At 38.5% G+C, this 25,223-nt stretch overlaps 1 protein-coding gene across 2 annotated transcripts in view; it reads left to right on the top strand.

Annotated features, from left to right (window-relative positions):
• The first annotated feature begins 14,931 nt into the window (after nucleotides 1-14,931).
• Nucleotides 14,932-25,223, top strand: part of elmo3 (engulfment and cell motility 3) — a 52,538-nt gene continuing 42,246 nt past the window's right edge. Inside the window, exons 1-4 of one of the 2 annotated variants that reach the window (XM_014125418.2) lie at nucleotides 14,932-15,144; nucleotides 17,629-17,733; nucleotides 18,666-18,706; nucleotides 18,832-18,904. In XM_014125418.2, the coding sequence (XP_013980893.1) occupies nucleotides 17,659-17,733; nucleotides 18,666-18,706; nucleotides 18,832-18,904 (189 nt within the window). In that variant the 5' untranslated portion in view covers nucleotides 14,932-15,144; nucleotides 17,629-17,658. The other variant, XM_014125419.2, reaches the window with a different exon arrangement.

The raw sequence follows: 25,223 nt of genomic DNA, 5'->3' as shown, positions 1-25,223 counted from the left end.
TGCTTTTGACACTCTACAAGGTGTTGAAAGCGTTCCACAGTGATGATGGTCCATGTTGACTCCAAAGCTTCCCACAGTTGTGTCAAGTTGGCTGGATGTCCTGTGGGTGGTGGACCATTCTTGATACATGTGGGAAACTGTTGAGCGTGGAAAAACCAAGCAGCGTTGCAGTTCTTGACACAAACCGCTGCGCCTGGCACCTACTACCATACCCCTACACCAGTGTTTTATTGCCCCCACCACAAGTTTTCTGAAAAAGAAAAGTTGAATTTCCATTGTTTTTCATTAAAAAAAACACCAGGAAATCAGCTCCAATTTATTTTAATTTGGGAAATCTGTACCTAAGTATTTCCAAACATAATAGAGAGACGTGATCATATACAAACGTAAGCAAGGTTTGAATTGATGTTTTAATAAAATATATCTGGGCTTCTTGCGGTCAATTTGCAGGCTACAAATGATTTGTTATTATGTTCCGGCCCCCGACCATCCGCTCAAGAATAGAAATCGGCCCACGGCTGAATCTAGTTGATGATCCCTGCCCTACACTGATCGAAGTTGATTTAACAAGTTACATCAATAAGGGATCATAGCATTCACCTGGTCAGTCTATGTCATGGAAAGAGCAGGTGTTCTTAATGTTTCTATACTCAGTGTATATCTGTCAGATATATTACTCATTTGGGGTCATGGTGTATGAAATATATTGACAAAACTAGCATCTGTATCAAACTGCTCTCACGTCATTGCACTTTACACCACTCCAACCCGTTAGGATTGCACCATCCGTCTGGGTTGGGTGGTGTTGCCAGTTCACTGAAGCCTTCATTGCCCAGGGAATTGAAGCTGAGTCTGCTTACATGTAACATTGGATGTGTTAAGAGGCTCAGAGGTTCCATTCGTAATAATAGGTTCATGATGACTAAACTGTTAAGTTACGTCACACATGAAAGGAATATATATATATATTTTTTAAATGTGTATTTGTAAACTTTGCATAAAGTTTTTTTCTGTTTTTGTCTCATTTTATTGTTCTTGGCAGAGAAGGCCAAATTGCAGGTAATGCAATGTTAGAACTTACTATGGCTAAAGAACCCCATATACAACTATGATGACTGCATGAATTGGATTGCAAAACATGTAGTATTGGCTGCTGCACTGGCTGCTGCACAGCTCTGTGTAGGTAGGTTATCCAAAACCAAGATAATATAATCTGACAGACAATATTTATCAGACCAGATTCATATTTATGGATTAGTAGTGGCCTATAAAATATATAATGAAAAATAATAATATATAAAATAATAATTAAATACCATATATATTTGAATGCGGACAACGATCACATTCCCCCAAAAAATGTATTACATTTTTTAAATACTGAATGTGGGAAATAATATGCGCCATATTTTAGTGTATTCTAAACCCACCTATGCTAATTTTGAGCGCTCTATAGGCGTTTCACTGAATTTCCCCTTGAAATTAAAATGCATTTACAGTAGACCTACTGTAATGTTGGAAAAGTTGGGACAGGTCTATGGTCTACAACAGGGCGGCAGGTGGCCTAGCGGTTAAGATCATTTGGCCAGTAACTGAAAGTTCACTGGTTAGAATCCCTGAGCTGATTAGACAAAAATAACTCTGTGCCCTTGAGCAAGGCACTTAACCCTAATTGCTCATGTAAATAGCTCTGGATAAGAGTGTCTGCAAAATACCTAAAATGTAACATGGATGGGCAACTCCAGTCCTTCGGGACGATTGTCACACTTTTGCCCCAGCTAACACACCTGACTCCAATAATCAAGTAATTATGATCTTCAGTTTAGACTGCAATTAGTTTAATCATCTGTAATTGCTAAGGATGGGGGAAAAGTGTGACACCATCCTAGGTCTACAACAATGATTTATATATATATATATCACACATTAACTCTTTAGACCCCAATAGAATTATAGAATGATGCTGTAGATTACTGAGAATTTTCACACATTTCAAACAAAGACAAAGCTAAAAAAAAAAGACAATTACAAGTTAACTTAGTTGTAAATAGCACAACCTTTTCTTTAATATGACACTACATTCATGTAAATAGGAATAACACTAATTTTATGTAGACAATCACTCTCAAAAAATATTATCTCAACACAACAAAGAACCCTAGAGTATTTAAATTGTAGTATATTTGACTAAATTACTCACTCAAAATGTACCAACTTTATTCAGTACCAGTCAAAAGTTTGGACACCTACTCATTCAAGGGTTTTTCTTTATTTTTACTATTTTCTACATTGTAGAATAATAGTGAAGACGTCAAAAACGATGAAATAACAAATATGAAATCATGTAGTAACCAAAAAAAGTGTTAAACAAATCAAAAAATATTTTATATTTGAGATTCTTCAAAGTAGCCACCTTCTGCCTAGATGACAGCTTTGTACAGTCTTGGCATTCTCTCAACCAGCTTCATGAGGAATGCATTGCAATTAACAGGTGTGCCTTGTTAAAAGTTAATTTGTGGAATTTGTAGGGGTGGTATACAGAAGATAGCACTATTTGGTCAAAGACCAAGTCCATATTATGGCAAGAACAGCTAAAATAAGCAAAGAGAAACGAATAAAAATAAAATATGACACGAGGAAACATTACTTTAAGACATGAAGGTCAGTCAATACGGATGATTTCAAGAATTTTGAACGTTTCTTCAAGTGCAGTCGCAAACACCATCAAGTGCTATGATGAAACTGGCTCTCATGAGGACCGCCACAGGAATGGAAGACCCAGAGTTACCTCTGCTGCAGAGGATAAGTTAATTAGAGTTGCCAGCCTCAGAAATTGCAGCCCAAATAAATGCTTCACAGAGTTCAAGTAACAGACACATCGCAACTGTTCAGAGGAGAGTGCGTGAATCAGGCCTTCATGGTCGAATTGCTGCAAAGAAACCACTACTAAAGGACACCAATAATAATAAGAGACTTGCTTGGCCCAAGAAACACGAGCATTAGACCGGTGGAAATCTGTCATTTGGTCTGATGAGTCCAAATTTGAGATTTTTGTTCCAACCGTCGTATCTTTGTGAAACGCAGAGTAGGTGAACGGATGATCTCTGCATGTGTGGTTCCCACCGTGAAGCATGGAGGAGGAGGTGTGATGGTGTCTCTAACCAGTCAACCAGTCAAAAGTTTGGACACACCTACTCATTCAAGTTTTTTATAATTTTTTATTACTATTTTCTACATTGTAGACTAATAGTGAAGACATCAAAACTATGAAATAACACATGGAATCATGTAGTAAACAAAAAAGTGTTAAACAAATAAAAAAATATTTAATATTCTTCGAAGTAGCCACCTTCTGCCTTGATTACAGCTTTGTACACGCTTGGCATTCTCTCAACCAGCTTCAACTGGAATACAGTCTTGAAGGAGTTCCCACATATGCTGCGCACTTGTTGGCTGATTTTCCTTCACTCTACAGTTCAACTTATCCCAAACCATCTCAATTGGGTTGAGGTCGGGTGATTGTGGAAGCCAGGTCATCTGATGCAGCAGTCCATCGCTCTCCTTCTTGGTCAACTAGCCCTTACACAGCCTGGAGGTGTGTTGGGTCTTTGTCCTGTTGAAAAACAAAAATGATAGTCCCACTAAGCGCAAACCAGATGGGGTGACGTATCGCTGCAGAATGCTGTGGTAGCCATGGTGGTTAAGTGTGCCTTGAATTCTAAATAAATCACTGACAGTGTTTTTTACATTTATTTTTATTTCATCTTTATTTAACCAGGTAGGCCAGTTGAGAACAAGTTCTCATTTACAACTGCGACCTGGCCAAGATAAAGCAAAGCAGTGCGACACAAACAACAACACAGAGTTACACATGGAATAAACAAACGCACTGTCAATAACACAATAGAAAAAGTCTATATACAGGTAAGGAGGTAAGGCAATAAATAGGCCATAGTAGCAAAGTAATTACAATTTATCAAATTAACACTGGAGTGATAGATGTGCAGTTGATGATGTGCAAGTAGAAATACTGGTGTGCAAAAGAGCAAAAAAGTTAATAAAAACAATATGGGGATTAGGTAGGTCGTTGGATGGGCTATTTACAGATGGGCTGTGTACAGCTGCAGCGATCGGTAAGCTGCTCAGATAGCTGATGCTTAAAGTTAGTGAGGGAGATTTTGCAATTTGTTCCAGTCATTGGCAGCAGAGAACTGGAAGGAAAGGCATCCAAAGAGGGTGTTGGCTTTGGGGATGACCAGTGAGATATACCTGCTGGAGCGCGTGCTATAGGTGGGTGTTGTTATGGTGACCAGTGAGCTGAGATAAGGCGGAGCTTTACCTAGCAAAGACTTATAGATGACCTGGGTGGGTTTGGCGATGAATATGTAGCGAGGGCCAGCCGACAAGAGCATACAGGTCGCAGTGGTGGGTGGTATATGGGGCTTTGGTGACAAAACGGATGGCACTGTGATAGACTGCATCCAGTTTGCTGAGTAGTGTTGGAGGCTATTTTGTAAATGACATCGCCGAAGTCAAGGATCGATAGGATAGTCAGTTTTACGAGGGTTTGTTTGGCAGAGTGAGTGAAGGATGCTTTGTTGCGAAATAGGAAGCCAATTCTAGATGTAATTTTGGATTGGAGATGTTTAATATGAGTCTGGAAGGAGGGTTTACAGTCTAGCCAGACACCTAGGAATTTGTAGTTGTCCACATATTCTAATTTAGAACCGTCCAGAGAAGTGATGCTAGTCGGGCAGGCGGGTGCAGGCAGTGATCGGTTGAAAAGCATGCATTTAGTTTTACTAGCGTTTAAGAGCAGTTGGAGGCCACTGAAGGAGTGTTGTATGGCATTGGAGCTCGTTTGGAGGTTTGTTAACAGAGTGTCCAAAGAAGGGCCAGATGTATACAGAATGGTGTTGTCTGCGTAGAGGTGGATCAAGGAATCACCCGCAGCAAGAGCGACATCATTGATATATACAGAGAAAAGAGTCAGCCCGAGAATTTAACCCTGTGGTACCCCCATAGAGACTGCCAGAGGTCCGGACAACAGGCCCTCCGATTTGATGCACTGAACTCTATCTGAGAAGTAGTTGGTGAACCAGGCAAGCAGTCATTTGAGAAACCAAGGCTATTGAGTCTGCCGATAAGAATACGTGATTGACAGAGTCGGAACCCTTGGCCAGATTGATGAAGACGGCTGCACAGTACTGTCTTTTATCGATGGTGGTTATGATATCGTTTAGTACCTTTGGAAAGATATCAGTTTGTCTCTGTGAATGGTTTGTCTTCTGACAAATCAATTGTAAATTTCGGTGTTCCTCAAGGTTCCGTTTTAGGACCACTATTGTTTTCACTATATATTTTACCTCTTGGGGATGTCATTCGAAAACATAATGTTAAATTTCACTGCTATGCGGACGACACACAGCTGTACATTTCAATGAAACATGGTGAAGCCCCAAAATTGCCCTCGCTAGAAGCCTGTGTTTCAGACATAAAGAAGTGGATGGCTGCAAACTTTCTACTTTTAAACTCGGACAAAACAGAGATGCTTGTTCTAGGTCCCAAGAAACAAAGAGATCTTCTGTTGAATCTGACAATTAATCTGGATGGTTGTACAGTCGTCTCAAATAAAACTGTGAAGGACCTCGGCGTTACTCTGGACCCTGATCTCTCTTTTGAAGAACATATCAAGACTGTTTCAAGGACAGCTTTTTTCCATCTACGTAACATTGCAAAAATCAGAAATTTTCTGTCCAAAAATGACGCAGAAAAATTAATCCATGCTTTTGTTGCTTCTAGGCTGGACTACTGCAATGCTCTACTTTCCGGCTACCCGGATAAAGCACTAAATAAACTTCAGTTAGTGCTAAATACGGCTGCTAGAATCCTGACTAGAACCAAAAAATTTGATCATATTACTCCAGTGCTAGCCTCCCTACACTGGCTTCCTGTTAAGGCAAGGGCTGATTTCAAGGTTTTACTGCTAACCTACAAAGCATTACATGGGCTTGCTCCTACCTATCTTTCCGATTTGGTCCTGCCGTACATACCTACACGTACGCTACGGTCACAAGACGCAGGCCTCCTAATTGTCCCTAGAATTTCTAAGCAAACGGCTGGAGGTAGGGCTTTCTCCTATAGAGCTCCATTTTTATGGAATGGTCTGCCTACCAATGTGAGAGACGCAGACTCAGTCTCAACCTTTAAGTCTTTACTGAAGACTTATCTCTTCAGTAGGTCCTATGATTAAGTATAGTCTGGCCCAGGAGTGTGAAGGTGAACGGAAAGGCTGGAGCAACGAACCGCCCTTGCTGTCTCTGCCTTGCCGGTTCCCCTCTTTCCACTGGGATTCTCTGCCTCTAACCCTTTTACAGGGGCTGAGTCACTGGCCTACTGGTGTTCTTCCATGCCGTCCATGGGAGGGGTGCGTCACTTGAGTGGGTTGAGTCACTGACGTGGTCTTCCTGTCTGGGTTGGCGCCCCCCCTTGGGTTGTGCCATGGCGGAGATCGTTGTGGGCTATACTCGGCCTTGTCTTAGGACGGTAAGTTGGTGGTTGGAGACATCCCTCTAGTGGTGTGGGGGCTGTGCTTTGGCAAAGTGGGTGGGGTTATATCCTGCCTGTTTGGCCCTGTCCGGGGTATCATCGGATGGGGCCACAGTGTCTTCTGATCCCTCCTGTCTCAGCCTCCAGTATTTATGCTGCAGTAGTTTATGTGTCGGGGGCTAGGGTCAGTCTGTTAAATCTGGAGTATTTCTCTTGTCTTATCCGGTGTCCTGTGTGAATTTAAATATGCTCTCTCTAATTCTCTCTTTCTCTCTTTCTGTCTTTCTCTCGGAGGACCTGAGCCCTAGGACCATGCCTCAGGACTACCTGGTATGATGACTCCTTGCTGTCCCCAGTCCACCTGGCCGTGCTGCTGCTCCAGTTTCAACTGTTCTGCCTGCGGCTATGGAACCCTGACCTGTTCACCGGACGTGCTTGTTGCACGCTCGACAACTACTATGATTATTATTATTTGACCATGCTGGTCATTTATGAACATTTTAACATTTTAACATCTTGACTATGTTCTGTTATAATATCCACCCTGCACAGCCAGAAGAGGACTGGCCACCCCTCATAGCCTGGTTCCTCTCTAGGTTTCTTCCTAGGTTTTTGGCCTTTCTAGGGAGTTTTTCCTAGGGAGTTTTTCCTAGCCACCGTGCTTCTTTCACATGCTTTGCTTGCTGTTTGGGGTTTTAGGCTGGGTTTCTGTACAGCACTTTGAGAATATCAGCTGATGTACGAAGGGCTACATAAAAATAAATTTGATTTGATTTTGATTTGATACCTTGAGCGTGGCTGAGGTGCACCCGTGACCAGCTCGGAAACCGGATTGCACAGCGGAGAAGGTACGGTGGGATTCGAAATGATCAGTGATCTGTTTGTTAACTTGGCTATCGAAGACTTTAGAAAGGCAGGGCAGGATGGATATAGCTCTCTTAACAGTTTGGGTCTAGAGTGTCACCCCTTTTGAAGAGGGGGATGACCACGGCAGCTTTCCAATCTTTAGGAATCTCGGACAATACGAAAGAGAGGTTGAACAGACTGGTAATAGGGGTTGCAACAATGGCAGTGGATAATTTTATAAAGAGAGGGTCCAGATTGTCTAGCCCAGCTGATTTGTATGGGTCCAGGTTTTGCAGCTCTTTCAGAACATCTGGTATCTGGATTTGGATGAAGGAGAAGCTGGGGAGGCTTGGGCAAGTAGCTGCGGGGGGTGCGGAGCTGTTGGCCGGGATTGGGGTAGCCAGGAGGAAAGCATGGCCAACCGTAGAGAAATGCTTATTGAAATTCTCGATTATCGTGGATTTATCGGAGGTGACAGTGTTTCCTAGCCTCAGTGCAGTGGGCAGCTGGGAGGAGGTGCTCTTATTCTCCATGGACTTTACAGTGTCCCAAAACTTTTTGGAGTTAGATCTACAGGATGCAAATTTCTGTTTGAAAAAGCTATCCTTTGCTTTCCTAACTGACTGCGTGTATTGGTTCCTGACTGAGTGTCACCAGTAAAGCACCATCACACCTCCATGCTTCATGTTGGGAACTACACATGTGGAGATCATCCGTTCATCTACTCTGCGTCTCACAAGAGACACGGTGGTTGGAAACAAAAATCTCAAATTTGGACTCATCAGACCAAAGGACAGATTTCCACCGGTCTAATGTCCATTGCTCGTGTTTCTTGGCCCAAGCAAGTCTCTTCTTCTTATTGGTGTCCTTTAGCAATGGTTTCTTTGCAGCAATTCGACCATGATTCACACTGTTGATGTTGAGATGTGTCTGTTACTTGAACTCTGTGAAGCATTTATTTGGGCTGCAATTTAAGGCTGCTAACTCTAATGAACTTATCCTCTGCGGCAGAGGTAACTCTGGGTTTTCCTTTCCTGTGGCGGTCCTCATGAGAGCCAGTTTCATCATAGGGCTTGATGTTTCTTGCGACTGCACTTAAAGAAACTTTCAAAGTCCTTGACATTTTCCTGACTAAATGACCTTCATGTCTTAAAGTAAGGATGGAGTGCCGTTTCTCTTTGCTTATTTGAGCTGTTCTTACAATAATGTGGACTTAGTATTTTACCAAATAGGGCTATCTTCTATACCACCCCTAACTTGTCACAACACAACTGATTGGCTCAAATGCATTAAGAGGTAAAGAAATTCCACAAATTAACTTTTAACAAGGCACACCTGTTAATTTAAATGCATTCCATGTGACTACTTCATGAAGCTGGTTGAGAGAATGCCAAGAGTGTGCAAAGCTGTCATCAAGCCAAAGGGTGGCTACTTCGAAGAATCTAAAATATATATATTTATTTTTATTTAACACTTTTTTTGGTTACTACATGCTTCCAAATGTGTTATTTCATAGTTTTGATGTCTTCCCTATTATTCTACAATGTAGAAAATAGTAAAAATAAAATAAAAACCTTATATGAGTAGGTGTGTCCAAATATTTTACATACACTACCGTTCAAAAGTTTCAGAAATCTTTTCTTTTTATTGGCCAGTCTGAGATATGGCTTTTTCTTTGCAACTCTGCCTAGAAGGCCAGCATCAAACAAGGGGGAACTAACAAAGATTCACTGACTACAACCAAAACAAAAACAGATGGGTTCTCAATGTTAACTAGCAACAACTGGGACCTAAAAGACATCCACCATGAGCGCCCCCTAAATTTGCCCACTGAGATACAAACAAAAGAAAAACCCATACCAAACTTAGACAGAATGCAAACCAAAAAGTTGAACAAAACAAAAACAGGGAAGATCAGACAAAGGAATGTTTTTCTAGAAATCTAAGGGTCAACTAAAGGTGTTGACCCTTCGCATCTCTCAAGACAACTAGAGCACTGGGCCAGCCACTCTTAAATATCACCTGGGCCAGCACTGGTGAAACTCCTTCTGAATAACGATATAGACAAGCCAGCACAGGTGTAACACATATTGACTAATGAGATGACACAAATCGGTGCGCCCTACGTACTAATATGCTATACATGCTAAAAGTGTTACGATTGGGCCTTACTGTGCCACAATAATATGTGTAAGTGCTGTACTTCCACCATTTTCTGCCAGTGCGTCCAACATTATAGTTGCTCCTGAGCTGGTCAAGATCGTCAACCCCGCCCATTTTCTTGTTGTAATTCATTACAAACTCTGCAACAGATTTGTACATTTGTTCTGCCTGAACATAAGACAATGATTTGAGGATGTCCTTCCCTGAGCTGTTTGTGGACAGAAAATACACGTCTCTTTTGTCCCTCCAGCGACACGCCGTTACATGATCTACTGACCATTTCACACTGACCTCTCTGGAGCTTGCCCTCCATAATGGCCTTGGGGAAGTTCTTACGATTGGGCCTTACTGTGCCACAATAATATGTGTTGGTGTCAAGCAAGTCTCTCACCAGAGGAATGGATTTCAAAAAGTTGTCTGCGTAAAGATGGTGTGACAATAGGTAGCCTCTCATGAGCTCCATTACTAGCTCAGTTGCTTCACCCCCCCACCCTCCCGACCTGTGTACACATTGAAAACAAGGCAGTAACCAGTCAATGAGTCACACAGACACCATATTTTAATCCCCCACTTCACTAGGTTCTTCAGCATGACCTGTTTCCATAAAAGTATACTGTCAACTTTGATCATTGATCATCCACAGAGAGGGCTTGCCAGGGATGAAATAGTTTGGGGAAGTTGTGTTGCAAAATGTGGATGAAAGGCCTAACTTTCTACAATTTGTCTGTCTCATTTGTTGAATTTGGATCCAAAAAGTGCATGTACCTACATAGCTGCTCAACGCGTTTGCATGCCATTTTACTAGCTATGTATGTGTACCCTGAGGGCGGCGTCAGTGGACCAGTACTCGATGAGAGAGGGTAGGCGGTGGATTCCCATGAGAGTATTGATGCCTATGAAGCTTTTCAATTACATATTCAGACTCAGGGGAGGATGGCCAAAAATCCACAGTTTTACTTTAAAGTATTTATTTTTTTATTTCAATCTTCAATAGCTGTTACACAAAGCATGTCATGAGTATGAAAATGATATATTCTGAATTGGGGAAGGATGGACAAAAATCCACGGCTTGTTTTTGTTTTCTAGATTTTTTTTTGCTTTCAGTCTTCAAAGGCTCTTTCTGTTAAGGAGCAGGTTGTTGGGGTGGGAGGAGGGTGATTAATGACCTGACAAAGATTCAACTCAGATCAAGCTACCCAGGAAAAGGGCTGAAAATAGCCCATATTATGACATCTATAGCAATGTGTGTTTTTGGTCATGAGGTTAGGTGAAACACGAACAAAGTAGAATAAATATGTGTGTATCACAGTTTAGTGTGAACCCTTTTTACTCCACTCAACACAGGATTTAATATTATCCAGCACACAACCCCAACAAAGAAGACCAGGACAGGTAAGTATGCTCAAGGTAAGTTTTATTTTACATTCATGGGTTAACATGGATCGGACCCCGTTTCCCCACCTCCCACAGCAGACTGCACGATTTCTTGGACTGTGGCGACACAATAGAGCCTCCCCTCCGGTAGGTTACTGTCCCCCTGACTACCTCAGGTAAATATCGGGCATGCAAAAGTGACACTGCACACTGAATTATTCTGATATGGCACTGCAACAATGTGGTGAAAGGCACTACAAATCTCACTCTACTGCACACTGTGAATTATTCTGATATGGCACTGCAACAAGATAGTTATTCTAAGGGAAGGCACTGCAAACAATATGGTGAAAGGCACTACAATCTCGCTCTATTGCTGCACACAATATGGGACCCACCCTTGGCCCTGCTCTACTCTGCCAACCCGCTATGGGACAAAATATGGAGGGGGAAAGACAGACAATACAACATATAGAAAGGGTGGGGATCAGTTCATTTTCGAATCCGAGAATAAATAGAGACAAATATATTGATAAAAGTCACATTGTCCAAGAGAGATTTAAATGGTTATCAAAACGCCACGCCAGTGTAAGCCTACACGAAATACAGGCCTTATTTTAAGTTTCTAAAATGATGGAAAAACGATTGGAACCATTTCCCTGTTTGACCACTAGGTTTTATGGGTATTATGACACCTCCACTGTGGGGCTCTATTGGCCAGTACAGAGAATAAAGTAAAATCACAAGTCCAAATCCTTATCTCCATCCATGGCTAATTTAGGAAAAGGACACTTTAAACCACTGGAGGACAACAACAAAATGAGATGCAACGACTTGCCTTGTTAAATAAAGGTTAAATAAAACATTTTTAAAGTTTTTTTTCTGTCAATTATATTTTGCTCATGATGTGATGTAATTGGTGTAAAGCCAAGTCCAAACTGGCTTTCCTTGACACTTTATTTTGGTGCGCCAGCTGAGCTCAACGCAGATTGGCTTGTATTTTATACTTTTTTTTTTAATCAAGGGAGGCCAAATGCTCGCTGGCTTCCCTTGCATTCAATGCTACGGGCGGTAACAATGTCATACTCTTTTTGACCAGACAGCATCAGATAAATGGGCTACATATACAAAGACAGAGAGGCGCTGTTTTGCTCGCACAGATGCTTTCTCCGGTGAGACACATTTAGCTTCTTGCGAATTAAAGGAAAGTTATGAAAGATAAATATTTTATGTTTTTGTCTTTTTATTGGTCAATTTTGGGGGGAAGCCTGGCTTCCCTTGGCATCCATTGGCACACTGTTGATTCAAGAGAGGTTGTTAATCACTCCATCTCTGAAACCTCAAAAAGCCAGACTAAAATAATACAGCTAACTAGGGTAGCTACAAGTTAAGTAGTACTTGATGTAGGCTAACAACCCCTCACCCACAAACACACATAATCAAGAATGCCTAGCCCCAGCTTCACTATCTAAGTTAGCTAGCTAGTTAACTAGCAAGCTAGACTGTTGGTTTATAAAAGCCAAAGAAAGCTAAACTAGTTTTTATGAATTTCACATGCATTTAAATGGATAGACGAAGACCACTAATGTAGCCATCTAGCCAAGCTAATCTTGCTAACCATGAGCTAGCTAGCTAGGTGACAGGCATTTTCAATTTAAAACTTAAAATAGTTCACAATTGTCCATTTAAACAACTTTAGCTAATTTATTAATTACAAAATGTAGCTAACATTAGATAGTTAATCCAGAGATTATTAAGCTGCGTTCACATACTAGTGGGAACTAGGACATTTTCCAACCTGCTGATTCGTTGAATGTGTACGTGTATAACTACAACCAATTAGCAAGTTGGAAATTTCAGAGTTTCCTTGTTCCTACTAGCACGTGAACGCAGCATTACCTTTGCCTTGATTTGGCAGTCTCGTCCAGATCATCATGGCCCTGTTGAGTGACGTGAAGCTTGAGACAGGCATTTCTGTATACATTTTTAATTCACATTAGCAGCTAATTAGCATTTCATTTTTTTTGGGGTGGGGGGTGAATACAGGCGAATATATTGAGAGATTTATACCATTATCAAAATGGCATGCCTACACGAATCACAGCCCTTACTTTAAGTGTTTCTAAAATCCACAATGGAGCAAATTAATAGTGGGAAAATGATTGGAACCATTTCCATGCTTGACCTCGAGGTCAAAGATTTTTATAACTATCCCAAGATAGACCTGGGTTTTATGAGCATTATGACTCATACTCAGTGGTGTAAAGTACTTAATAAAAAATACTTGAAAGTTCTACTTAAGTCATTTTTTGGGGTGTCTGTACTTTACTTTACTATTTATATTTTTGACTACTTTTACTTCACTACATTCCTAAAGAAAATGATGTACTTTTTACTCCATACATTTTCCCTGACACCCAAAAGTACTTGTTACATTTTTATTGCTTAGTAGGACATGAAAATGGTCTAATTCACACACTTATGAAGAGAACATCCCTTGTCATCCCTTCTGCCTCTGATCTGGCGGATTCACTAAACACATGATTCGTTTGTAAATTATGTCTGAGTATTGGAGCATGTCCCTGGCTATCTGAAAATGTAAAAAACAAGAAAACGGTGACGTTTTATAAGGTATTGTAAATGATTTATACTTTTGCTTTTGCTTTTGCTACTTAAGTATATTTTAGTAATTACATTTACCAATGATACTTAAGTATATTTAAAGCCAAAAACTTTTAGACTTTTACTCAAGTAGAATTTTACTGGGTGACTTTCACTTTTACTTGAGTCATTTTCTATGAAGGTATCTTAACTTTTATTCAAGTATGACAATTGGGTACTTTTTCCACCACTGCTCATACTGTGGTAGACTATGGAGGACTGTTCCTTCTGGGAGTGCCAATATGGCCGACCGGTGTCTCCATAGCACTGAGGTATAAGCCTCTCACTGGCAAATACATAACTCAGCATTCCAGGGTTTATATACAGCTCCACAGTGGAGGTGTCATAATACCTGAGGCTCCCGAGGGGTGCAGCGGCCTAAGGCACTGCATCTCAGTGCTGGAGGCGTCACTACAGACACCCTGGTTTGAATCCAGGCTCTATCACAACCGGCCGTGATCGGGAGTCCTATAGGGCGGCGCACAATTGGCCCAGCGTTGGCCAGTGTAGGCCGTCATTGTAAATAAGAATTTGTTCTTAACTGACTTGCCTAGTTAAATAAAGGTTAAATACTTAATTTTTTTTTTTATTTTATTTTTTTACATAAAACCAAGTGGTCAAACAGGGAAATGGTTCCAATCATTTTCCACCATTCATTTTAGAAACACTTAAAATAGGCTTACCCTGGCGTGACGTTTTTATAACCATGTAAATCTCTCTCTGACAAGGTGACTTTTATCAATATATTCAACTGTATTTACTCTCAGATTCGAAAATGCTAATTTTCATCAAAGTAGACATCATGCAAAACTATAAATCCCTGCAAGCTCCTGCATGCCATCTCTAGCTGACATCTTTGCTAACAGGAATTGTGTCAATTTAAAACTTGCACAAGACAGTTCACAGAATTGTCAATTTAAAGAAATGTTGCAAATGTATTCATAACTACATTTAGATAACATAGTTAATACAGAGATTTTTTTTACTTTTGCCTCGATTCGGCAGTCTCTTCCAGATCATCATGGCATTTGCATTTCTTTATGATAGCCACATTAGCGGCTAATTAGCATTTACATTTTGGGGGGTAAATACAGGCGAATATATTGATAAAAGTTACCTTGTCCAAGAGGGATTTACATGGTTATCAAAACGTCACACCACAGTAAGCTTACACAGCCCTTATTTTAAGTGTTTCTAAAATCCCCTATGGGAAAAATGAATGGTGTAAAAACGATTGGAACCATTTCCCTGTTTGACCACTAGGTTTAATGGGTGTTATGATTCATACTGTGGTACTCTATACCTTCTTTTTACTGTCTATGGTCTACACACAGTGCTTCCTACAGGGGGCGGGTGACTAAACTCAACCCGGAACTTTGCATGGTCAATAATTTTTGGAAACCTCTCCACCTAGGCAGATAGGTTCTCCAAGATAGTTGAAAATATAATTCACTCTCGGATTATTGTCGTCCTCTCTAGGGAGAGATTTTAAATGCTTCCAGTCCCGATCTCGGCGCTTTCGCGAGGACAGTAACTTTTCTTTTCAAACAGGTAGGAGCCAAATAAAAGTGCAACTCAACCAGATATTTTCTTTGATTGTTCGCTAAACTTTGCGAACGAGAATGAACAAATCTCTTTCGTAAGCCGGATACAAATGGCCCCTGGGTCCCAGTTCAGCATTACCTGTCTCTTTTTAACGTTACCTGTTTCGTCCTTTTTTGTGTCTATGGCGAACTAGTAGGATAAACGGGCTGACGAGCGTTGACATCATCAATAGTCAGTCACCCTAACTTTTATATATGAGTGAAACAACAACTCGAATCAACCTACATAATGAATAGTTTAATTCATTGGTGGGTATATTTTAAGTCATTTTCAGTGTATGCTAGCATGTGCTGTGAAATGGCTTACTGCAAAGAAAATAGTTTCCATTCCATTTTTGTAAAGTGTCAGGTAACAAGCAATCTTCAATGTTTCGACATACATTTGCTATTAATCACGACAGAAAAGGGCTGGCTCTCGAGCCATGGATCAATTTCACTAGTGTGTCGACAACTGCCATTGACAAAGTTCTACTCAGCACACAGAATGTAAAGCCTCAGGCACTAATAGCCCCTCTCAAGTGGTGGTGCCGATGACAACAGACTTCAAAGTGTGTGTGTGTGTTTGTGTGTGTGTGTGTGTGTGTGTGTGTGTTTGTGGTGGCAGTTGTAGGTGGTCTGTCAGGATTGGAATTCCAGGGAGCTGAAGGCCAGCTCCTCCCCACCCCCTAAGGGGACAGGCGGTGGGATGATTATTACAGAGTCAAGGGGCATGGCACAGTGTTAGTTCTGCAGGCTAACAGTAATTAAACAGTAATTTAAAAAAATGCATGAAATGAAAATGAAATGTATGTATTCACTACTGTAAGTCGCTCTGGATAAGAGCATCTGCTAAATGACATTTTAAATGACTAAAATGTAAAATGTAAATGTAACAGAAAGGATACAGGAGGATACACATTTATGCATAGCCCTATATGGTCATGGGCACTATTACTATATGGTTCACTGTAATCAAATGAAGCTTTATTTATACAGCACATTTCCAACATGGAATGCAACGCAATGTGCTTCACAGGAAAAAACAAAAAATTATGAAAGTAAAAAGTGAAATATTTACTACACAACAAACATAAGAGGAGTGAACAGTAGTTATACCATTCATATACAGGATTTACGAATGCAGAGACACTGATTCACACGTTACCTCTACACTCATACAACACAGTCTCTTTCTGTCTTTTCTGTTTCTCTCTCTCGCACCTCTTCCTCTTGCAGTAGTAGCGGAGGGAGGGTGCAGCCCAATGCATGCTGGGACAGGCAGGGGAGAGAGCCTAGGAAACCCAAACACTGCTCTCCCTTCCAGCCTGTCATGTAGCCTACATTTTGCATTTTAGTAATTTAGCAGACACTCTTATCCGGTGTGACTTACAGTTAGTGCATTCATCTTAAGATAGCTAGGTGGTACAAACCAAATATCTCAGTTATAATAAGTAACATTTTCCTCAATAAAGTAGCTATCAGCAAAGTCACTGCTAGTAAGAGGGAAAAAAGTCAAGTGCGAGTGTTAGTTCACAAAAGCTTATTATTATAATTGCCTTGTATTAATAGTAGGCTGGTATAGTAATATTTTGGGTCGAAGGAGCATTGTCTTTCGCTAGGCTTCAAGAGTATTAGTATATGAAGTGAGTGAGAACATTTTCAGGTTCGAGTTTCCATCAAAGCCAAAACACTGGTGGTGATCATGGTCATTCATAATCTGCCCTGCTTTCAATGTGTCTTAACAAAATCAAGGCTGAAGAGCTTATGACATTCCTGTAATTACAGTGTTATGCGATTAGCTAGCAAAGTAGGCTACAAGTTAACATCTATTGACCTACTTGGGAAAACTATGTGCAGTTTGTCAGGTGAAAGAGGAAGTGTCCAAGTTTTGACAGAAATGGCACTTAAACACCAATAATAAAACATAACATATTTTCTGTAGGTTAGTTCCATTGACCTATGAATGGGAGACAGACACACACACACACACACACACACACACACACACACACATATTTCCATTTTCATCAAGTGAAGCATGTGCAGAATTGTTTAAAAAAAACTTTAGTCTTTCCATATGTGCTGGAGAGAGTATGAAAAGAGTTTGACTGTCCTCTCCTCTGGGACTCCCATCTGTGAGCTGAGGAGGAAATGGATGTCTATGTGTGCCATGGGGGTTGTGTATGTATGTCTGTCTGTGTCTGGCCTTGTATTCAATTGTATGTAGTCCTATACACAGAAAGGGCTATGTTTCTGTACACACTGAAGCAAATGTAGACATAGTACCTTAAAAGAGGAAGATATAAGTTCAGCAAATTCATTTGGAAAATGAAAGCTCCAATGACTCGAGGGCAGGGCTGATCTGGTCAGGCCAGAAACGTACAGAAAAATCCTAATTTACTGTGTGAATGATTTGATAGTAATATTAACTTCATTTGACCTTATCTCTCAGAGTTTTAGGAGGACACACACACACTTCAAGATGCCCCAACAGGATATTGTGAAGATTGCCATCCAGATGCCAGGGGCATACCCTCAGCTCATTCAACTGGACCAGGTAAGCATCAGAACACAGGAGTGGAGCCTGAGTCAGATAGTTTAGAAAATCTACTGTACTATCAATGCCTAAGTGGAAAGTTACAATAGGAATCCGTATTGCAGCCTGTGGGTTGTATTAGAGCTGTGGTATATGTAGCAGTACTGAGCGGCGATGGGCGGGATAATAATGTTTTTTATGAAGGGCTGATGCACCTCGGCATTACAATGACGGCATACCCCGGCCAAACACTAACGATGCTAGGCCAATTGTGTGCTGCCCTATGGGACTCCCAATCACATCCGGTTGTGATACAGCCTGCAATCGATCCAGGGTCTGTAGTGACGCCTCTAGCACTGAGATGCAGTACCTTAGACCGCTGCGCCACTCGGGAGCTAATGTGCTGGGTGTTTAGGATGTCAAACTGTTAATAGACGAAGGCCATAATTAAATAAAAGGTTTTAGTTCGATATGGGTGCCTGTGAAGTTTGAACAAGCTGGTTCTGTAGAAATTTCATGGGAGAAAGAAAATAACGGCAAGTCCCTCAGAAGCACTCCTATTGGACTACCAGACCTTACCAAAAACCTCTGATTGGTTGACCCCCTACAGACCACAAATTACAGGGCAGTGATAGGTCTACCACAGTACACAATCACTTTTGATTGGTTGACCACCATGTATACCACAAATTACAGGGCAATTGAAGTGTAGACATTGAAGTAGTTTGTCTCAGTTTGTCTTATTTATTCACTCTACCGAATGTCCCTGTTGCCTCATAAGTCAACAGCATGGAGGAAGTAAAAGCTTTGAGTTTATCTTGCATCAGCAGGCTCAGGGTCATAGGACCAGTGTACTATAGTTAATCCACCATGGTTTACAAAATGAAAGCATGATATCTAAATCAGTTCTTACCTTCTGCTGCTTATTGAAAACTATGTTTTTCTCCTGACAGAAAAAGCCCCTTTCTGCTGTAATAAAGGAGGTTTGTGATGGGTAGGTGTCTGTGTGTGTGTGTGTGTTTGTGTGATTGAGTGTGTGTTCATGTTATCCTTGTTGAGTTCAAGCAACTACTTTGTCCACTTGCAGTAGTTACAGTGCCTATGATGACTGGGTTTTAGGTGGAATCTTCCAGGCCCTGATAACTACGCCCTCCAGTATGCCGACGGTGTTCAGACCTACATCACTGAATCTGTGAGTTGATTCTCTTTCTTTTCAGTGAACATGGAGGCTGTCTGTAAACAAACATAGGTCTTTCTGTCTGTCCAGTGTGTGGCTTCAATACTTTAAGTTGACAGTAGAGGGTGTGGTGTCCCTGTCATGCCAGTGATGTCTAAAATGTCATCAACGCCAGTGGCCTTGGTCTGGGTAGTTGTTGGAGCTAAACTAAGCTTGTGACTTTTGAAAAGGCCAGACACAAACCTCTAGCAGGGGGTATGCTGTGGCTGTGTTCATTGTTATTCCACTGGGTGTGTGATGAGCATGGGGTAATAGGAGGTCTGGTTGGCACTGTTACAGTTGTGTGTCTGTGTCTGAGGAGAGATTCCAGCTATTTCCTGGGCCAGTGCAGGCATGAATGACAAATGAAACTAAACCAACTTAATTTCTTGCTCGCTCTCGCTCTCTCTCTCATCCCCCTCTCTCCTTGCCCCCTTCTCTCTCTTTCCCCCTCTCTAATTCTACTGAACAAAAATATAAATGCAATATATAGCAGATCTACTGTATATAGTTATAGCGTACCTACTGTATATAGTTATAGCAGAACTACTGTATATAGTTATAGCAGACCTACCGTTTATAGAATGCATACTGTATATAGTTATGGATAACCTACTGTATGTAGTTTTAGCAGACCTACCGTTTATAGAATGCCTACTGTATATAGTTATGGATAACCTACTGTATGTAGTTTTAGCAGACCTACTGTATTTAGTTATAATAGACCTACTGTATATAGTTATAGCAGACCTACTGTATATAGTTAGAGCATACCTAATGTATATAGTTATAGCAGATCTACTGTATATAGTTGATGTCGACATAATGTATATAGTTATAGTAGAACTACTGTATATCGTTATTGTAGACATAATGAATATAGTTATAGTAGACCTACTTTATATAGTAGACTTACTGTATATAGTTATAGCTGACCTACTGTATGTAGTTTTAGCAGACTTACTGTATTTAGTTATAATAGACCCACAGTATATAGTTATAATAGACCTACTTTATATAGTTATAGTAGACCTACTGTATATAGAATGGCTTCTGCATATAGTTAATAGCAGACCTACTGTATATACTTATAGTAGACCTACTGTATATAGTTATTGTAGACCTACTGTATATAGTTATTGTAGACCTACTGTATATAGTTATGGTAGGCCTGCTGTGTAAAGTTATAGCAGACATACTGTATATAGTTATAGCATACCTACTGTTTATTGTTTTTGTAGACCTGCTCTATATAGTATAGTAGACCTACTGTATATAGTTATAGCAGGCCTACTGTATGTAGTAGACCTACTGCTTGTATAATTCCGGCCACATATAGTCATAGCATACCTACTGTATATAGTTATAGTAGATATACGGTATATAGTTATAGTATACCTACTGTATATAGTTAATATAGAACTACTTTATACAGTTATAGCAGACCTACTGTATATAGTTATAGTAGATCTACTGTATATAGTTAAAGCATACCTAATGTGTATAATTATAGTAGACATAATGTATATAGTTATAGTAGACGTACTGTATATAGTTATAGGAGACCTGCTGTATTTGGAATGCCTACTGCATAAGTTATAGCAGACCTACTGTATATAGTTATAGTAGACCTACTGTATATGGTTATAGCAGACCTGCTGTATATAGTTATAGCAGACCTACTGTATATGGTTATAGCAGACCTACTGTATATAGTTATAGTAGATCTACTGTATATAGTTAAAGCATACCTAATGTGTATAATTATAGTAGACATAATGTATATAGTTATAGTAGACGTACTGTATATAGTTATAGGAGACCTGCTGTATTTGGAATGCCTACTGCATAAGTTATAGCAGACCTACTGTATATAGTTATAGTAGACCTACTGTATATGGTTATAGCAGACCTGCTGTATATAGTTATAATCGACCTACTGTATATTGTTATAGTAGACCTACTGTATATATAATGCCAACTGTATATAGTTATAGTTTACCTACTGTATATTGTTGTGGTTGGCCTACTGTATATAGTTATAGCAGATCAACTGTATATAGTTTAAGCAGACCCACTGTATTTATTTATAGTAGACCTACTATATATAGTAATAGAATACCTACTGTATATAGTTATAGTAGACCTTCTGTATATAGTTATAATAGACATAATGTATATAGTTATAGTAGACATACTGTGTATGGTAGACCTACTGTCTATAGTTATAGCAGACCTACTGTATATATAATGTCTACTGCATATAGTTATAGCAGACCTACTGTATATACTTATAGTAGACCTACTTTATATAGTTATTGTAGACCTACTGTATATAGTTATTGTAGACCTACTGTATATAGTTATGGTAGGCCTGCTGTGTAAAGTTATAGCAGACATACTGTATATAGTTATAGCATACCTACTGTTTATTGTTTTTGTAGACCTGCTCTATATAGTATAGTAGACCTACTGTATATAGTTATAGCAGGCCTACTGTATGTAGTAGACCTACTGCTTGTATAATTCCGGCCACATATAGTCACAGCATACCTACTGTATATAGTTATAGTAGATATACGGTATATAGTTATAGTAGACCTTCTGTATATAGTTATAATAGACATAATGTATATAGTTATAGTAGACATACTGTGTATGGTAGACCTACTGTATATAGTTATAGCAGACCTACTGTATATATAATGCCTACTGCATATAGTTATAGCAGACCTTCTGTTTATAGTTATAGTAGACCTACTGTATTTAGTTATCGTATACCTACTATATATAGTAATAGAATACCTACCGTACATAGTTATAGTAGACCTTCTGTATATAGTTATAATAGATTTACTTTATGTTGTTATAATAGACCTAATGTATATAGTAATAGTAGACCTACTGTATATAGTTATAGCAGACCTACTGTATATAGTTATAGTATACCTACTGTATTTAGTTATCGTATACCTACTATATATAGTAATAGAATACCTACCGTACATAGTTATAGTAGACCTTCTGTATATAGTTATAATAGATTTACTTTATGTTGTTATAATAGACCTAATGTATATAGTAATAGTAGACCTACTGTATATAGTTATAGCAGACCTACTGTATATAGTTATAGTATACCTACTGTATATTGTTATAGTAGACCTACTGTGTATAGTTATAGTAGACCTTCTGTATATAGTTATAATAGATTTACTTTATGTTGTTATAATAGACCTAATGTATATAGTAATAGCAGAACTACTGTATATAGATAGTTATAGCAGACCTACTGTATTTATTTATAACGACCTACTGTATTTAGTTATAGCAGACCTTTATATAGTTATAGCAGATCTACTGTATATAATTGTAGTAGACCTACTGTATATTGTTATAGTAGACCTACTGTGTATAGTTATAGTAGACCTACTGTGTATAGAATGCCTAATGTATATAGTTATAAGTATACCTACTGTATATTGTTATAGTAGACCTACTGTATATAGTTATAGTAGACCTACTGTATATAGTTATAGCAGACCTACTGTATATAGTTATAGTATACCTACTGTATATTGTTATAGTAGACCTACTGTGTATAGTTATAGTAGACCTACTGTATATAGTTATAGCAGACCTACTGTATTTAGAATACCTAATGTATATAGTTATAGTAAACCTACTGTATATGTTTATAGTATACCTAATGTATTTAGTTATTGCAGACCTACTGTATTTAGAATGCCTACTGTATATAGTTATAGTATATCTACTGTATATATTTATAGCAGAACTACTGTATATAGTTATAGTAGACCTACTGTATATATTTATAGCAGAACTACTGTATATAGTTATAGTATACCTACTGTATATTGTTATAGTAGACCTACTGTATATTGTTATAGTAGACATACTGTGTATAGTTATAGTAGACCTACTGTATATAGTTATAGCAGACCTACTGTATTTAGAATGCCTAATGTATATAGTTATAGTAAACCTACTGTATATGTTTATAGTATACCTAATGTATATAGTTATTGCAGACCTACTGTATTTAGAATGCCTACTGTATATAGTTATAGTATACCTACTGTATATATTTATAGCAGAACTACTGTATATAGTTATAGTAGACCTACTGTATATATTTATAGCAGAACTACTGTATATAGTTATAGCAGATCTACTGTATATAGGTATATTAGATCTACTGTATATAGTTATAGCAGACCTACTTTATTTAGTTTTAGTTGACCTGCTGTATATAGTTATAGCAGACCTACTGTATATAGTTAGAGCATTCCTAATGTATATTGTTGTAATATACATATGTATATAGGTATAGTAGACCTACTGTATATAGTTATAGCAGACCTACTGTATATAGTTAGAGCATTCCTAATGTATATTGTTGTAATATACATATGTATATAGGTATAGTAGACCTACTGTATATAGTTATAGTACACAACTGTATATAGTTATAGTAGACCTACTGTATATAGTTATAGTAGAACTACTGTATATAGTTATAGCAGAACTACTGTATATAGTTATAGCAGACCTACTGTATATAATTGTAGTAGACCTACTGTATATTGTTATAGTAGACCTACTGTGTATAGTTATAGTAGACCTACTGTGTATAGAATGCCTAATGTATATAGTTAAAAGTATACCTACTGTATATAGTTATAGTAGACCTACTGTATATAGTTATAGCAGACCTACTTTATTTAGAATGCCTACTGTATATAGTTATAGTATACCTACTGTATATTGTTATAGTAGACCTACTGTATATAGTTATAGTAGACCTACTGTATATAGTTATAGTACACAACTGTATATAGTTATAGTAGACCTACTGTATATAGTTATAGTATACCTACTGTATATTGTTATAGTAGACCCACTGTGTATAGTTATAGTAGACCTACTGTATATAGTTATAGCAGACCTACTTTATTTAGAATGCCTAATGTATATAGTTATAGTAAACCTACTGTATATAGTTATAGTATACCTACTGTATATTGTTATAGTAGACCTACTGTGTATAGTTATAGTAGACCTACTGTATATAGTTATAGCAGACCTACTGTATTTAGAATGCCTAATGTATATAGTTATAGTAAACCTACTGTACATGTTTATAGTATACCTAATGTATATAGTTATTGCAGACCTACTGTATTTAGAAGCCTACTGTATATAGTTATAGTATACCTACTGTATATATTTATAGCAGAACTACTGTATATAGTTATAGCAGATCTACTGTATGTAGGTATATTAGACCTACTGTATATAGTTATAGCAGACCTACTTTATTTAGTTTTAGTTGACCTGCTGTATATAGTTATAGCAGACCTACTGTATATAGTTAGAGCATTCCTAATGTATATTGTTGTAATATACATATGTATATAGTTATAGTAGACCTACTGTATATGGTAGACCTACTGTATATAGTTATAGTACACAACTGTATATAGTTATAGTAGACCTACTGTATATAGTTATAGTAGAACTACTGTATATAGTTATAGCAGATCTACTGTATATAGGTATATTAGATCTACTGTATATAGTTATAGCAGACCTACTTTATTTAGTTTTTGTTGACCTGCTGTATATAGTTATAGCAGACCTACTGTATATAGTTAGAGCATTCCTAATGTATATTGTTGTAATATACATATGTATATAGGTATAGTAGATCTACTGTATATAGGTATAGTAGACCTACTGTATATGGTAGACCTACTGTATATAGTTATAGTACACAACTGTATATAGTTATAGTAGACCTACTGTATATAGTTATAGTAGAACTACTGTATATAGTTATAGCAGAACTACTGTATATAGTTATAGCAGACCTACCGTTTATAGAATGCCTACTGTATATAGTTATAGATAACCTACTGTATGTAGTTTTAGCAGACCTACTGTATTTAGTTATAATAGACCTACTGTATATAGTTATAGCAGACCTACTGTATATAGTTAGAGCATACCTAATGTATATAGTTATAGTAGACCTACTGTATATAGTTGATGTCGACATAATGTATATAGTTATAATAGAACTACTGTATATCGTAAAACTGCTTCACTAACAACTCTCTCTCTCTCTCCCTGCTCCTCCAGGTATGATCCTGTTTTGTTTGTTCCTTTGTAGGTTTACTTAGTTTCCACTCAGTCATGTTCACACACACAGATTCATGCATCCATGCACCTTACCTACACCCTACATTATGACATTTCCACACCTCATTAC

Source organism: Salmo salar, chromosome ssa10 (assembly GCF_905237065.1).
Source record: "Salmo salar chromosome ssa10, Ssal_v3.1, whole genome shotgun sequence".
Taxonomy (NCBI): domain Eukaryota; kingdom Metazoa; phylum Chordata; class Actinopteri; order Salmoniformes; family Salmonidae; genus Salmo; species Salmo salar.
This window is presented reverse-complemented; position numbering and strand designations above follow the sequence as displayed.